Source organism: Boleophthalmus pectinirostris, unplaced genomic scaffold, assembly GCF_026225935.1.
Source record: "Boleophthalmus pectinirostris isolate CB_2022bp ecotype Guang Dong unplaced genomic scaffold, ASM2622593v1 HiC_scaffold_13, whole genome shotgun sequence".
Taxonomy (NCBI): domain Eukaryota; kingdom Metazoa; phylum Chordata; class Actinopteri; order Gobiiformes; family Gobiidae; genus Boleophthalmus; species Boleophthalmus pectinirostris.
In genome coordinates this window covers 19,915,650-19,933,376 of record NW_026571036.1, presented here as the reverse complement: position 1 = coordinate 19,933,376, position 17,727 = coordinate 19,915,650, and the positions used below count along the sequence as shown (strand labels likewise).

General features: G+C 40.2%; 1 protein-coding gene across 1 annotated transcript in view; it reads left to right on the top strand.

The window, feature by feature from the left end:
- Positions 1–17,727, top strand: part of nbas (NBAS subunit of NRZ tethering complex) — a 167,199-nt gene that overhangs the window by 42,639 nt on the left and 106,833 nt on the right. Inside the window, 9 exon segments of the mRNA XM_020938410.2 lie at positions 43–176; positions 3,757–3,819; positions 5,780–5,902; positions 5,981–6,083; positions 6,704–6,781; positions 6,895–7,049; positions 10,046–10,158; positions 12,639–12,752; positions 17,004–17,117. Coding sequence (XP_020794069.2) covers positions 43–176; positions 3,757–3,819; positions 5,780–5,902; positions 5,981–6,083; positions 6,704–6,781; positions 6,895–7,049; positions 10,046–10,158; positions 12,639–12,752; positions 17,004–17,117 — 997 coding nt within the window.

The window sequence follows — 17,727 nt, the reverse complement described above, 5'->3', positions numbered from 1 at the left end:
CTGGAGACCTCAACCTTCTGTTTGACCTCTGTGCTTCTCCAGTGCCAACAGAAGATCATAGGAGACCCCGACCAGCTGATGCAGGTGGCGCTAGAGAGCATCTACAGCTGTGAGAGGGACGACCAGCTCAGCCTGTGCTACGACATCCTTGAGTGTCTGCCACAGAGAGGCTACGGGTGAGACTCACAATACTGGACCAATACTTTCCTTCACAGCCTGTGGACTTTCAGAAGTTTTCAGACATATTTTGGAGTTTTAGTTCAGAGAAATGGTCATGGCAACACATCATGCAGAAAACATTTATTTGGTAAAATGTCATATCTGGATTCATTCCAGTCCAATTTTTACTGAGCCCTTTAAAAATGCCAAACTGACCAAAGTTCTGTACACATTCATAAAAACGAGTATAAATACATTAATAGACGCTTCATACAAAACTCATCATAAAATTGAAATGAAAAAAACTAGTGAATCTGACAGTCTGAGATACAGGCATCCACTGAGAATGTACAAACACCTAATAGTTTCATTCCAACAAATGTCATTTTTTGTTGTTTCAAAGCTTAGTGTGCCATGAACTGTAATGTTAGATTGTCCCTTTGATCCATCTTTAAATGAAATAAAAAAGCCACACAATGAAAAAAAATCAAGATTTAATTGAAAATCATTCACCATTATATGCTGTATTATCATGTAGTCTAAAACAACAATGCACACATAGAGTGACGCAAGACCATTATTGCAGTGAGCAAGAGAGCATGAAGATATTTTCACTCCACTGTTACCTTACTTGCCCCGTTTAGTCCTTTGAATGGTCACCTATATTCCTCTGCTCCTCCTACTCCATGCTTAACTTGGCTCCAAGAAAATAGAAGCTACTTCCACTCCTCTGCCTTAAATCCATTAGAAAAATTATCTATTTTAGATGGAGGTCAATCCGTGTATCATTCGTTATCGTTTTTCAATATAAAACCAAAAATAAGAAAACGAAAAAACAACAGTTTTCTTCGTTATTTGTCTCCAAAACCAAAATGAAAAAACGGATAACGATTCGTTTTTTCAGTTTTCGATTTTGTGTTTAAATGAAGAATGGAAAAAACGGATAACGGCCGTTTCCCGTTTACGTGACTTCCGTGACTGCGATGCCGAACTTTTGCACCGCATACGGACTGAACCGGGACTGATCCAGGTCCGAAACCAGACCGAGACCAGAGCGGACTGAGACCGGGACCAGACCGGGACCAGAGCGGGACCAGACCGGACTCCGAGCTTTGACTCCGAGCCTCCACGGGGTCCGAGCCTCAGCTTCGAGCTCCGGCCCTGCCGTGGGCTCTGAGCCTCCGGTCTGGTCCCGGTCTGGTCCTGGTCTTGTCTCGATCTCGGTCTCAGGCCCGCTCTGGTCCCGGTCTGGTCCCAGTCTCAACGCATACGGACTGAATCAGGACGGATCCAGGTCCGAGACCAGACCGAGCTGCTCTGGTCCTCCGCGCTCAAGAACCGCGGCTGGTTCCGAGGTGGTGCAAAGCCTCCGACTGACGCTTTCACCCCAACGAAAACGAACCGAACTAAGAGCTTTTGGTTCAGATGGACCAGGTCCGGGACCAGACCGGGACCAGAGCGCTACTGAGACTCAGTCCCGGTCTCGGTCCCGCTCTGGTCCCGGTCTCTCAGTCCCGGTCTCTGGTCCCGGTCTGGTCCCGGTCTCAGTCCCGCTCTGGTCTCGGACCTGGATCAGTCCTAGTTCAGTCCGTACGCGGTGCAAAAGTTCGGCATCGCAGTCACGGAAGTCACGTAAACGGGAAACGGCCGTTATCCGTTTTTTCCATTCTTCATTTAAACACAAAATCGAAAACTGAAAAAACGAATCGTTATCCGTTTTTTTCATTTTGGTTTTGGAGACAAATAACGAAGAAAACTGTTGTTTTTTCGTTTTCTTATTTTTGGTTTTATATTGACAAACGAATGAACGAATGATACACGGATTGAGGTCCCTTAACCAACACCCAAAGCTCTCAATCTTTTACAGGATTTTAAAAGGATACAATACTATACTCAGTGATATTTATATACATGTACATTATTGTGGTTGATGTTTACTGTTTACTGTATGCTTCGAAACATATATATATATATAATTTTTTTTTTTTTAAATGTCATTTTGCATATCTTGCCCACTCAAAGAAAGACTAACTGGACAGCTCATCCAGTTGCTTTGTATATTTAAATTTGAAACTCCATGTCAGAGACAATCAAAGCATAAAAATACCCAACCATTTTTGCGGTAAGCACGATTACATGAATTTGACAAGTTATCCTTTTTTAAAAAAATACTAGATTCATGTGGATGCAGATAAAAATGTGTCAGTATTATTATCTTGGATGTGTCAACTCTATACATATATATTGCCAATTGATTATAATGGTTTAACTCTGTTCATGAGGCGACTATAATGTTTCTTTCCAAATCACTGCGTTTCTCCATTTCAGCTGTCTTCTCACATTACACTTTGGGCTTCCTCGTCTTTGCCATTTGGATTAGCTGTTCCACGGGGCTCTGCTGCTGTGTGTGTGCACTGCCTTCAAACTTTCACTTTCCTCCCAGGAGTGATCTCTCTGACTTACTCAGCTCCAAAGTTGCCACCCCAAAGCCAAACGTATTACATTTTCAGAACTGGGAAAGAAACCATAACTGTAGTTTCAACACCCTTTTTCCAAGATGGCTTAATTAGGTCCAAATCTGCTCAGAATAATGTCATGTGTATCCACCCTTACAGAGTGGGAAATACAAAAACAGGCAAGGATTATGCTGTGTGGAGGGAGAGAATGAGGAAGAATTTGGTATTAAAAAGGTGGGGCAGAAAAGCGCCAGTGCATATTAAGTGAGAGGTGCAGAGGAATTGATTGAGAGGCAGGCTCTTTCTCACACACACACAAAAAGAGAGGAAGTGGTTTCATCAGGGTCAGTGCTCCATTGGGGGACACTCTGGTACGACCCAGAATCCTTTGCCTGAAGGCACAGAATCACAGGGTTTTATTTTTAGTGAAAGCACAGGGCAGGAGCATAGCGCTACTAGCATATATACACTTAGTACTGGCTGGGCACATGTGTAGGAGCAGGACTGAGCTGTGTCTTGCACCATCCAGATGTCAGTCAGTCTGTCAAAAGAGCTGTCAGAAACACATCACGCTGTTTGCTTCATATGACATCTTTGATATGTTCTCCAGATGAATGAATGTTCTACTGCATGAAGTTCTCTGCCACTTTTTTAGAATACAAACTATTTCATTCTCCCTTAAAATTGAACCATCACTCACTTTGAGTTGCCAAAGCTAATCCTTTAAATCGGCTAGTATTTACTTTGTAGCCTAATCTGATGATAAAGATGACTTCACATCAGGGTAGTCAATCTTACAAATATTGTAATCTAAAAATATAATCTCATGTTTGACAATATAGGTTTTATCTCACTAAGAACATAGTACAAATTCTCAATCTTCTGCAGTAACATGTGAGATGAGGATAGCAGTATTAAAGTAAACTTTATTTATCCAATAGGTCAAATAAAACTAATAAAATAATTTACAACAATAACCTGGTAAATGTATTACTGTGCTTAACATAATATTTTACGTACTGTCTTATTTATGCTTATCTTCTCTATGACGATGTATACACTGAGTAGGCATATGTGGCGAATTGTGTTACTCATTTGTCTAAGCCTGTTATCACAAAATTATTCTGTTTTCATATTCCAGGCCAGAGACTGCCATCACCCCCTCCCTTCACGACCAGGTGGACAAACTGGAGAAACACCTCAGGTACCTCCTATAGGCTTGTCCCCTCCCAATGCGTAATTCCTCTGCCGCACTTGGGAACAGCATGCACCAAGACATGAGTGTTCAATTAATCATCAAATCAAATGCATATTAGAAAATACATTAGCAAGATGATTATAACTTAATCTGCTTCGTAGCTTTAATCATTCTCACAGCCCCATTGAAGACTGACTCCGCCTCATCCTTCACCCATATGTCTCGGCTGTGGCTGTTGTCTTGTTAAATTGCTCAGAAGCTCCCTTCAGTTCAGTGATTAGTGCTGCACTGCTGGGAAGAGTTTGTGGCGATGCTTATTACTTCCCTCCCCCATTAGTGTCCTGATGGAAAACATTGAGGAAAAGAAGAGACATTGATGTGCCGTAGAAACACACTAAAGCTAACTCAATATCCTAAGACCCTTGGGTGTTACTAGATAGTCATATAGCCTCCAGCAATGCTTTATAGAAGTATGAGGAAAGGTGGAGCTATAGGTTTATAAGAAAAGCAGATAAGGTCATAGAAATGCACAACTTGGCAGGGTCTTATGCTTTTCTATTCATCACAAGGACATGTCAGTTCAACATGTGAATCTACATATCAAAATCATGGAGCATGTTCGGACCCACATTTTTTTTCTCACTAGGTTAAGCAACAAGCAAAAAAATGCATCTGCAAAGTGGATGACACTTTTTGTGAGATATTCTATGAGGGTTTTCACATTTTAAGCATAATTAATCTTGTGTCTTCCTAAATGGCAAGGTATTTGGGACACTTTTCTGAATGCTAAAAATTACCGGTACTTAAAAAGAACAAATTCTAAGTATAATAAATTATACTTAGAACATAGCAACTGAATTTGAATCCCAAGGAAAAGGTAAAAAAAAAAGGATTTATTAAACATAATGATAATGTACGCTCAACGTTGCATAATCACAGGCAAACTACATTGAGCCAGGACATAATGTACCACTATAACTCTTGCGGCCTGTAACTTTGCATTTATACATCTAAAACACATGCAAACATCCCCTTGGGAACTGGTAACATGTTTTCTAATGTTCTGTGCTAAAACATTGTGAATCGCCCCAAGTCACACGTGTTTAAATGCAAAGAGCCTTTCCTGTGAATAGGGGCTGTTTCCTCCATGCTATTTTCACATTACCGTGTGAAGGGAACATGGAGGCACTCCCTATCCATGCATTTACGCACAGACAAATAGTGCTGGCTGAGATCGGACTGGCTGTCTCTCGGCCGTCTCTCGCGCGCTCAGCTCTTAGGCACCTGTTTACTATGGTAATGAGTTGCAGCAGAGAGAGAACATCTGTAGCGGCACGACCCTGTTGAGACTGGGGTTGCCATGCTAATCCCACAGAAGCGCGTACACAGACCTCCTCTCACTCAGTCATGAGAGACAGCACACATTTATGCATGCACGTACACACAAGCTAGCTTACAAAAGAGCGGCTGCTGCCCTGCCATGTCGTTTATCATGTAGTTCTATACCATTGCAGTTTGTACAGCACAAATACATCTTGGAGTATTTTGTTTTCAAATGTTGCCAAGTTGTTGAATGGGTGGGTCTTCAGTATATTACTATGGGCCCTTACCATTAAAAGACAATGTTAGCTTAATTGGTAAATATAAATTGGAATGTTAAATATGAAGTTCAATTTTTTATAAAAATATAAAATGTCACACACCAAAAGGCTTCACTGATAAGAAGAAGACTGGCTGCCTACATAATTAAAGATGAGACAATGTGAGGAATAACAGTAGTAGTAGTTCTTTCTGTCAGTTTTCAGGAGTGTAGCTGACTAAACTTCTTTGTTGCTAGGATTAACTTTCTATAATGTCTTGGATAAGAAAGAGGAATAGGCAGAGGGATATGTTTAAAATATGTACTGTACTCCATTACAGAATTAGTGCTTTGGTTCTTATTTTAAATGCTTCTCTTTTTTAAAAGTGTGGCAGAGGTCCTAGAAAAACATGGTCTGCAGAAGCCCATCTCATTTGTGCAAAACAGCCAGACCAGTGAAGAAGAAGCATATCAGCTAATGGTCAAGTTGTGTCGGCACACTGGACGCAAGTATGTAAACAAATATAAAGCTCATCTCTGCTAATTAAGGTCTTATTCAAGCTAACGAATGAGGCTTATTTGATCCAGAAAACCTCCCGTGAGTGAGACTGTGTGGAGGGGGCTATTGCAAGACCTACTTGACATGCAGCAAAACGTCTACAGCTGTCTGAAGCCGGAGACTTGCCATCAGGTATTTCAACACAACAAATAAGACCTTGGCCATAATCCCATTTTACTGGAACGAAAACAAAATAAAGCATCCATTCACTGGGCAAAGGCATTCACACAGCAGGGAAATATTTGAGGCAGTCAAGGCAGAAAAATAAAAAACAATCTGCCAGACTTGGATTTGGACCAGAGTTACTTTATTAGCAAATAGTAAATACTGCTTTCAATAAATAATTGTTGACTGAGGAACTGTTACAACTTACAACTTTTAATAGTAAAATCTTTACTGAACCTCATCAGACTATCTTTACTAATGTCAGATCACTTGCGAAATTAGTTTTTTTTTTTTTTTTGCTTCCACTATATCAGTTATATGCTTATAGCAATGACACAATATTTGTATAGTATTAGTCTTCTGTAGTGCCATCAGAGACATCAATCACAGTCATTTGAACAACCTTGCATAGGTGAGGTGGATGGCCTTACTCAAGGAAAATATGGCAGTAGGCAGTGGTCAGATATGATGAATTGGACCAACCTTGAGTTTGTGAAAAAACAAAAACCTGATTTTTAAATGAACCCTTTTCAAACTTTGTGCATAGATACTTCTTTGTGTTAAATATTTAGTGAATGTTGCTGCAGGTTTTTGTGGAGTCCCTGCTGTGCTCCAGCCTGGTGGAGAACGTGCGCCTGGCGGGACAGCTCATGCACTGCTCTAAGGTATATTAAATAAGACTGGTCTTCAGAGAAGGCCTCCTCTGGCTCTCTCAAAGCCTCCAAAGTTTCTATAATGCATCCTCTCTTTCTCTCTCTCTGATCTACTGCGGCTGCAGGTGAACCAGGATGTTCCTGTGAGTTTGTCTTTCCGGGGTAAAGGCCATGCCGTGAAAGTGCCCTATGACAACAGTGTGGAATTGGTGTTGGCTGCAGCCCGAGAATACTTCAACTCATCAACAACTCTAACTGACCCCTGCATGCACCTCGCCAGGTGGGAATAAAGTTTAACGTTATCTTTATTGTCAATTTCTTCACATGGACTAGACATACAAACAAATCGAAATTATGTTTCTCTTGATCCCATGCATAGACAGTGACTGGGAGAGCGAGAGGCCGCTACGTCTACACGCATCGCCATTCAAATCATACCACCATTCAAGTTTTGCTGCAGCAAACTGTTGCTGTTGCTCCTCTAAATTGTACCAAAAAGTTTAGAAAGAACAGTAAAAGTAGTTTTGATAGAATGGGTCTGTTCATTTAAATTATTCAGTGCTTCATAAATTTGAAGTTCTTGATTGGCAATATCTTAAAGAATCATTAGGGACTAATTTTTTTTAAGCTAATGAAGCAATTACCTCTGAAACATTGCGCCAGTTTGAGTCCTGTGCAGCTCTTTATTGTCATTGCTCTATAGAGAGTCAACACATTAAATATCCCATCATTTCAAATTTTTGATGACTATTTTACATTTAGTTCACCACATTACAGTGTGGGAGGATGTGTGCTTTTATTGCTTGCATGACTGAGCTAAAGGCGTAATAATATCTGTTTGTGTTTCATTTCCCTGAGCACATAACAGGAGGCGTGTTTTATATGTGCAGAGCTATGGCTATTTCCGATCTCTGAGGGGTGCCAGTGGCTGTGTAACCTCCCCATCTGTTCCTAGTGGGAGATTGGGGCAGTAATTGGGTCGTCATTCATTTATAGTAACTAACATGGACTTGCCCCCTCCATAGATGTGGACAGTATAATCCTTTGAGACTCTATGGTGCTGTGTGGGTTTTTGGAGCTGTGGGTGACAGAAAGTCTGGACGTGTGCCTTTCGCTCTGAAATTAATAGTCCACATAAAGCATGGTGTAGCGTCCTCTAGACAAAAATAACTGTCCCACAGACACACATACTAATGGAGTGTGTGCTAAAGGCTACACACATATTAGGACAACAGCACGTGATGGCAGCGTGAATGGATGGGAGGGTCAGTGGTATCACACAGGAGTAGGCACCATGATAAAAGAGATGCCGAAAATAACATGGGAATCCCAACTACTATTATTCACAACAAAGCCATGCATTACAACCATTAAATGACAGAAAATTTCAATCCAGCTGTGAAATTTTGTGAAGGAATTGCATGTTTAGTCCACAGAATATGTTTTAGTCTCACTCCAGTGTTGCTCCACCTCATGCCCAAAATAGTAGTTAATAGAAATACCTAGTTCTTGAAGTATTTAGGACTTTTACAACTATGTACATTATGCAGTATTTACAGTTGCAATATTTCTGACCAGCATTGTTATTGCAATTAGATTTGTGGTTTGATAATATTTAATGGAGGATTTTGTTCATAAGGGCACATATTCAGTGTGTCTAGGAGCATATCAGCAAAGACGGAAATATGAACTAAATTAAGACCTCTATGCATTTAAGGGGTTAGCAGGTCATCCAAAAAGACAGACTATTTTAGTTTTTGCAGAGGTAATTATGAGATTTGCAGCTTTTGTGATTTTCTAATAAGAGCCATTAAAACAGCAATTCGGAAAATGTTTTCTTTCTCAGCTAAGACTTTGTTGAATTTAACATTCTTTTATTATGGATCCCACTTGGACAACTGATTCGGCAAAACACAATTTTTCTTCTATAAAGTGGAATTTGCATTATTACATTATTAGCGCTTACTGTCGCAAATTCAATCTTTCCAAACTGAATTGATGAGAGACGTCACATTTAATCACAATAATAATTTGAGGTCCCATCCAACTGTCCTTGTAACAGTCTCTGCAGTGCAAATTGTTCACAATATCTTGTTATTTTTCTATTGCTGTGATAGAGGCCTGTGGACACTTCACTACTTAAGTACATAATCAACATGGCCTGCTTCGCTCTCTCATTCTCCTCGAGCCTCATTTCAGCAGGACAACCCTCTTGTTCCTGGCAAGAACACCATAACTCTACTCAAAGCAACAAACTGCTGGAGTACTATTTTGCCCAGCATGCCCTTTTCAAAGAGCTTTCCTTTAAAGTTTTTGGTGACTGAGATTACACACAGTTCTTCAAATTCTATCTCTATTCACAAAGAGACCCAAGGACGTCTAAAAATCCCCTCTAAGCTGTTGGTATTTGTGCTATTTGTAAATTAATAATTCCGCTTCTCTCCTACCAATTTCTGTCTCACTGTTCTAATTGCATACAGAAAATCCAAGCAAATGTGAGTTACATTCTGAGCAGGGGACGCCAGCACATAATCCTATTAGAGTAATGAGTGTGGATTTCTGCTAAAAGAAACAGTTCTGTAGCAGATCCATCGAACAAGTCTAGACTGTGTAAATAAATCCAGTTTACCCTGAAATGACACATTGAAACTCGGACTAACTTAAAGGAGCAGTGTCTTTGCAAAGTTAACCAAATAATCTGTCTTTCTCCCTCAACAATACATTTTCCTCTATTTAGTGAGCATTTATTAGTGGTTAGTTTTGTATGTATGTTATGCAAGTGTGAAATGTTCTACTACAATTACTAGGAATTGTTACTAATGCCATTCCTTAAAAGTGCCCAGTGTAACTTTCTTGTGGAGGTTAGCCAGCTGTTTATCTCTCTCGAAATGTTATTGCTATTCCTGGAATATTACACAGCATGGAATTAATTTTTTCTTCATGGAAACAAGCAAATGGTGCCACTAGGTCAATTTATAGGTCAAATCTATAGAGAGGCAGACCTGCTCACAGTAAAAATGCATGTTTTCAATGTATTTCAATTAAATTCAATAACATCTCCATTCAGGCAAACAAGTGTTGGACTCTGCACCTGAAAACAGCACAGTGTACAGTGTTAATATATTATACCGGTATATGATTCAACACTGAATAACAGTAACACTAACAGTATTTATGGATGGTACAAGAGGAAGTTAATTTGCCATTTCTACTAACAGTTGATACAAAAATACTACCTGTACTTTGTAGCTTCATGTGAGCTTACCTTTCTCACAGGGCCTGTCTGCAGCTGATCACAGACTGTCCCCGGGCCGTCCAAGAGGAGTTGGACCTCATCAGCGCCCTTAGCCAACTCCAGGACTTCAATGTCAACATCCTGCCCCTTCAAGGTACAACTACACAACCACAGCAATACACGGTGATGAGGAGGAGTTTCTCATACTACATCACTACACTTTTCATAATCTGTTGTTAATTTGTCATTTGCAATAAGAGTCATTTGAAATAAGATTTAATTTCCTTAAGCACTTCAGCTGCCAGCGTTCTCTGCATTTCTCAAAGTGTCAGCCCTCTCTTTACTGTATACAAATGTATGAATGTTTATGAATGAAAAGCTGAGCAAACAACATCTGTGTGATGACTTAATTACTATTGAGGAATGTAGAATGCTTTTAAACTGTGTGTGTAACGCTTTTGAATTTGTGTTTATAAGCCTGACTCATCAGTATTCACCGTATGCTTTCTTGGCTCCATATCAGCGCACAACTGCTGCACCTCTGTATGATTTGTCTCCCTTTGAGGAAATTGTGAAGCCAGAATAAACCGGCCTGGCCTCTTATCAACTTACCTTTAACCCCAGGTGTTTGTGCCCCCCGAGGACCTGTTCTGTTCCCCGTTTTGCCCTCGTCAAAATGAGCTGAGCTGTACACCATGTTTTATTTTTTTTTCTTCTCATTGTGTGCTCGGGTCACATTGCTTCCTCCACAACTTTTGCTATTGCCCCACAAACAAGCCATGAGTTAAGGCTCTGTTTGAATCAATAGCCTTGTTACTTAAAAAAAAAAAAGATTTGGCTTGTAACTACTTCCCTACTAATCATTTAACTGGTTTGAAAGAGATTTGCTTAATTGTAGTAAAAGATAAATGCTGCTAGTGCTAGAGAATACAACCAAAATGGAACAGAATCTGCACAAAAACTATAAATGTGATGTTAAATGTTCAAATCCCCATACAGCTTATTTAAAGGTGCACTATGTAACTTTTCGATTGGTAGGTTCGTCACATGCTTGTTGCTAAGGAGGTGCCATTACTTTGCATGGAATGTTACACAAGAATTATTAGTGTCATACTGTGGAACATCCTAGGAAAGTCAACATCTTCATGGAGATGTTGGAGACAAGCAGGTAACAAGCCTTTTACCAGAAATGTTACATAGCACACTTTTAAGGTTTATTTGAGGCTCTGTTATTGCTTTTGGGCCTTTGGAACATTTCTTGGTATTATCACAGGGACACATATACTACACTGGACTATGAGTCTTATTTTCTAGTAAAATGATTGTACCATGCATATGCCTAACAGATAAACAGCCACAGGTATGAAGCAGAAAGGTAATCCATCTCCCACAACACTCCACTGAGCCTTAGGCACTACTTCACACGCACCACCTTTTCCCAGAATTCCCTGCAGGCCTTGCCCAAAGTGATGCCAAGCATTTAAGACCCTCAAAGGAACTGTTTGGGAAGCGTGGGGTGCTGTAGAGGCACAAAGCATGCCAATCCTGCATGTTTCAGGGAGGTAAAATAGAAACAAATTTTGTTTTTAGTTTTAGAAAAAAAATGCATTTTAAAAAGAATGGTGGTGTAAAATATGTTTTTGTTTGTTTTAACATGGCTTAAGGTTAGTCTTGCCTGATAAATTATAAAGATCTTTGTAAGCAACTGTACTGAAATTGTTACCCCTTAGTTTTTCGGATTCAAGACATTTTTAACAAAAGTATTTCAGCCATTATTCCTCGTCAGCCTGACAAGCTCACGCTGGACAGATAATATATCAAGGAAAAGTCAATACTCAAAGTTATGTTGACTAAGCTGAAATAGCCTTATCTTATTATTAATGCATCAAGTGGTATTCATAAATTAAACAATACAAATGGGTTTTCTCTGATGGGATGTTGGGACAAGACTGAGCCAGTCAAAAGGCAACTCTGCCAAGAACAGTGCATCAGCGCCAGACAGTCTTTCTGGCATTCTGCTACTGTTATGGCATCAGGAACATTTTGAACCCATTTCTCTTGTTTAATGTACCACAGAGACATATGCTGATGCTACAGATTAGCTGATGGAAGCGTTGTTTATGTAGAATAATTTAAAGACTGGTGCACACTAACTGAATGGCCTGCAATGCTATCTTTAATATGTCTCAATGTTACTGTGGGTAGTTCTAAAATCCTTAGATCCTTAAATGCAAATTAGCGACTTTAGCTCCCCATTCCAACGACTTCATAAAACAAAAATTTGAAGGCACAATACGTTGTATCAATTGCAATACCAATAATATTGCAATAATTTATTTATTTGTTATTTAAGTTAAGTTTTAATACAGTTTAATGTAATTTTCAACACAAAATATAGTTTTCTCTTATATTCTATACTTATCATATGGTTTTATACAATTTAGGATCAAGTTCATGGCCATTCTAAAACTATTTAGGAAAGGCCAAAATATATTTTGTGTATGTATTTATTTTGACAACTCTGGTATTTGCCAAAAAGAAATGGCCCAACTCTATTGTATACATTTGTAGAAAAACAGTTGTACAATGTGACATGGCTTTCTCTAACGTAATTCCTCTTTTGTCTCCTCCCAGTGCGACTGAGGTCTGATCGTCTGTCTCTCATAAAAGAGTGCATCGCCCAATGCTCCAAGGCTTACAAGCAGTCTGCTACTCTGCTCAATCTGGCCAGTCTCCTCCGAGTGGCAGGTATTAACACTCCACTAAGCATGCTCTTGTCTCTCCACACAACCAACATTTTGTCCCTTTAGAAAATGTCTTTGAGATTAACATCAGATGAGGCTGATTCTTGTCCGGTGGCAGTGTGGTGACAAAGCCCTGGAGATGAAGAGAGAGGGGCCGCCCACACAAGACACACAATTGAACCAGAGATTATCAAGTGACGCGCCTCGCACTCAGGAGGGAAATTTATCTTCATGAGAGCTGTTAAAGCTACGAGCAAAAATCTATACTTAAACACACACATACACAGAAGCAGCAGCAAATGGTATTCTCTTCAGTGTGAAAACTCCTCCCAGGTTAGTTATTTAAGATCTCTACTGGGGTGTCATTCTTGTATGTATATTTATTAGATGAACACTTTTTAGTCATGATAATTTCTTGCTATTATCTTTGATTTGCATAATCATATTTTTATATCAGTTCAATCTATACACAAATTTACCAAACTTCTCAAGACAAGTTTTTTTGTGTGTTTGTTTTTAGTTTTTCAGTTGAAATGATATACACACACATACACACACACACACACACAAAACACAATATCCACATTTATCACACACACAAAACTACACAAACATTAATAATCAAACAAAAGCTAACAACATTTTCTAACAAATCCTATACATTGAGATTTTAAAATGTTGTTATTTATTAAATTTTGTTCTTTATTCATTTAGTTGTTGATTTTTTTTTATTTGTTGAAAAACTTAAAAAGGCTGATCTTTGATTCAGACACAAAAATTGCCACTTATTATTTGACCATTGTACTATTCTTGTGCAAAAATAATCAGAAATCCACTACATAAATACACTTGCATTACACTGTTGCTTTTTAGAGCAAATGTCATTGTATCATGTGTGCCATTTCCATCTGGCCCCCAACACCTCTCTCCTCTGTCTCCTAAATTGTACCTTTCCTTTTGTCATTGTTGAGAGGAAACCCGCTAACTGCCCCTGTGGCATCTCTCCTTCTTCTCCTGCTACTCACATCCAGCCAGCAGGCGACTCTGTGCTCTGTGTGGCATCAGACACTCTAGATAGTGGGAGATGAGAGACGGAATAAACACATTTTTAAATAAATAAATGTAGGGGGGAGGCTTTTGAAGGGCGCACCGCTCTGGGAGTATGTGCTGAATATTTGATGTTACCCGCCCCTAAGGCCTTGGTTCTTTAATAATAGGTTGAGAAATTGAGTTTTTGACCAATCATTTATTCCAAAATAACAATGATTATTATTTTATCTTTGATGTTAGCACTTTAAGTTTTCATGTTTTAGCTTAGTAATACTTCCTGGTTTTCCTTTTTCATCTTCTTTGATTGGGCCATCAAGGGCAGGTAATGCTGTCAACTGAATTTCCAATATGTTAACTCAAAAAGTGATGATCAAAGCATCGTGTCCAATGATGCACACATCTGTTATAAAGTCCCACCCTTTGTAGACCTCCTGAAAATATTTGACCGAGACACCTCTTCAACACTGTGGCATTCAAACACACAATACAATTTATAGTGTTCCATTATCTTCTTCTTTGATGTTCAGTGTACACGTTTGTTCCATGTTCTGACGGCGTTTTGTTTGATCCACCAGTTTGTTTACTCACATCAAAAGTTATTCTCAAGCTGTTGCATGAATTGTAAATGTAGGGCTGCAGTGACTAATCTGAATAATGTGACTAATCAACTAGTGAAATGTTTGAAAAAATCAATAATTATTATCTAGAATCTGTAGAGCCACGGCCCTTCTATTTATCTAAAGATTGTACAGGGTCCCCCAACAACAATGCATACTGAGTTCAAAACAATATGTAATGTTTTCCTCTCAAATGTACATGTTAACAGTACATATCATAATGTATATGGACTTAATGCTAATTTAAACTAGTAAATGAAACAAATAAATTGTGTAATGTTAATTTCAAGCTCAATTTTCTTTTATGCTTGTTGTGTGGACCACCTTTGGGCCGCCCTGCAGTACCTCTCAATCCCCTAGGGGGTCCTAGACCTCACTTTGGAAATTAGTGGACTAGAGAATAACTTTCCACGTCCCTACAGCCAGATTTTGTGTCCGTGGACTAGGTTGCCGGGATCCCTGACCCCGACCACTGCCTAGTTCACATCACACCCGACCCCTATGAAACCCTCTGCGGGTGGTGAGCCCACAGGAGGGCGGGCCCACGTCGTCCCTTCGGGCTGAGCCCGGCCGGGCCCCGTGGGCAAAGGCCACCAGGCGCTCGCTTTCGAGCCCCAACCCCAGGCCTGGCTCCAGGGTGGGGCCCCGGCTGCGCCATACCGGTCGACGTCACGGTCCTTGTTTTAATACAGTTCATAGAGGTTCTATGAACTGCTCTTAGTCTGCCCCGTCACCTAGGACCTGTTTGCCATGGGAGACCCTACCAGGGGCATAATGCCCCGGGCAACATAGCTCCTAGGATCATTCGGGTACGCAAACTCCCCCACCACGGTAAGGTGGCAGTTCAAGGGGATCGGATCGGTGCAGCTTCAGCAGTGATGCGGTCGCTGTATCGGACCGTTGTGGTGAAGAGGGAGCTGAGCCGAAAGGCAAAGCTCTCGATTTACCGGTCAGTCTTCGTTCCCACCCTCACCTATGGTCATGAGCTCTAGGTAATGACCGAAAGGATGAGATCGCGGATACAAGTGGCCGAAATGAGTTTCCTCCGCAGGGTGGCTGGGCGCTCCCTTAGAGATGGGGTGAGGAGCTCAGTCACACGTGAGGAGCTCGGAGTAGAGCCGCTGCTCCTTCATGTTGAGAGGAGCCAGTTGAGGTGGCTCGGGCATCTGTTTCGGATGCCTCCTGGACGCCTCCCTCGGGAGGTGTTCTGGGCATGTCCCACTGGGAGGAGGCCCCGGGGAAGACCCAGGACACGCTGGAGGGACTATGTTTCTCGGCTGGCCTGGAAACGCCTTGGGGTTCCCCCAGAAGAGCAGGAGGAAGTGTGCGTGGAAAGGGAAGTCTGGGAGTCCCTGCTTAGACTGCTGCCTCCGCGACCCGGCCCCGGATAAGCGGAAGAAAATGGAATGGAATGGAAGAATAACTTTCCCTAAATTCCAAATATTATGTGCATGGGAAAATATGTAAATACTAACCCAACTAAACCAAATATTCATCACCAATAATGTCAAAATGAAATAGTGTCAGTCACCAAAATATAGTCCACAGCTTTATTTACTTATGTATTTAATGAGACAGGGACAACAATTTTTACATTAACCTTAATAGGAGAGATGCATTGTACCAGGTTGTAGCACCAGTGCTAATTTGCCTGTAGCATGTAACCTGTAGTCCCTGGGCAGGTTCATTGATTGTCTTTAACTGACCTTAGCTATCAACTGTTCTTCCTGGAGACCTATGTAGCATGTTTTGGGTTGATGGGGGAAACCAGAATGCCTGGAGAAAATCCATCCAGACATGGGAAGAAACATGCAAAATCCACACTGAAAAGCCCGGGTGACCCGGGGATCAAACCTGGAACCTTCTTACTGTGAGGCATGAGTGCTAGCCACTCACTCACCATGCTGCTAGTGTTCTTATGTTACACAGCTGGCGTTCTTACTTCACTCAGCTAGCGTTCTTATTCCACTCCGTGTTTCGGTTGGTGACAAAACGGTCCATTCTCTCAAAGTATTTCTCCTGGAACATCTTCTCCCACATTTGCTCCCATATACAGTACGGTGTAAAAAGCCTGTAACATCTCAAAGGTCCATAGCTAGCCCCTTAGCTAGCCTCTTGCACAATCTCCATGGATACAGGAAAAACACTTATTTTCAGAAAATCCAGCAGTCCTTTACTTGTGTCCTTTCAGCTGCACATTCTTACTTAGTCAAAATTCCAAGATAGGTTGTTAAAAACTGAGCTTAAAAAACAAAAAAGTTTCAAAAACTGCTCAGTGTATGAGCCAAGTAGCCACAAAAGCAGCTAGTCGCTCCGTTGTTATAAATATTCTCTATCAAGATCAAAAAGCCTCTGACTGAAATATTTTCACCTTTTAACTGGATGAATTATTTTGTAATTCATAGAAATAGAAACGCTAAAGTAAATTAAATAATATTCGCTGACTAACCAACCCTTTAAATGATCTTAACTGCTCCACAACAATGACCGATATCTATGTTTTCTGATATTATTGTTCTTTTTTTTTTTTTTTTTTTTTTTTGTCTAACTGTCTCTTGTTTTGCTCTCACCTCTGTGTGTTTGTCCAGGGGATGATGAGGCCTCCAGGAGAGGCCAGGTCTTGACCCTTTTGGCAGAGCAGGCGCTTCAGAGTCCAGACTTTAAGGCTTCTTATATCCACTGCCGCGATCTGATGTCTGCAGGTACAAAGCACATACAAAATACCAGTCTAACTACAACTGCATTTCATAAAGTTACATCATGTTCAAATCTTTTAGAAATCTCAATTGTTAAAATGCAAATTTTAGTGAAACTGAAGATCAAGAAGCTCTGTTTAAAAAAAAAAAGTATTATCTCTCAATCTGGTTTGCAAAATTACTATAGACCGCATAATATACAAGATTAAGAAGTGCTGAACCACTGACTGTAAAATTGTGTCAGATTTGTGTACCAGTTTGCCTGTTAAGTGGGATTGTTTACCCATTCTTAATTTACTCTGTACAGGATGCTTATGCAGGAGTTATATTTGCATTGAATTAATTAAGCTTATGAGATAAAAGGTTTTTCTAAACAAGTTTAGTTTTATGCCATTAAGTCATTTCCATGTGACTCTCATACAAAGAGTCCTATATTACACAAAGAGTCTAATATTAGACAAATTGATCTGAGCCATGTTAAAATGTTGTTACCTTCTTTAAAAGATACCTGGAGTTTGTTTTGTTTTATTTATGCATGTTTGAGTAATCCTTAGTTTGTCTACATCCTCAAAATTCAAAATGTGTTGTTCCTCCTTGTGATGCCATGTAGTGGTTG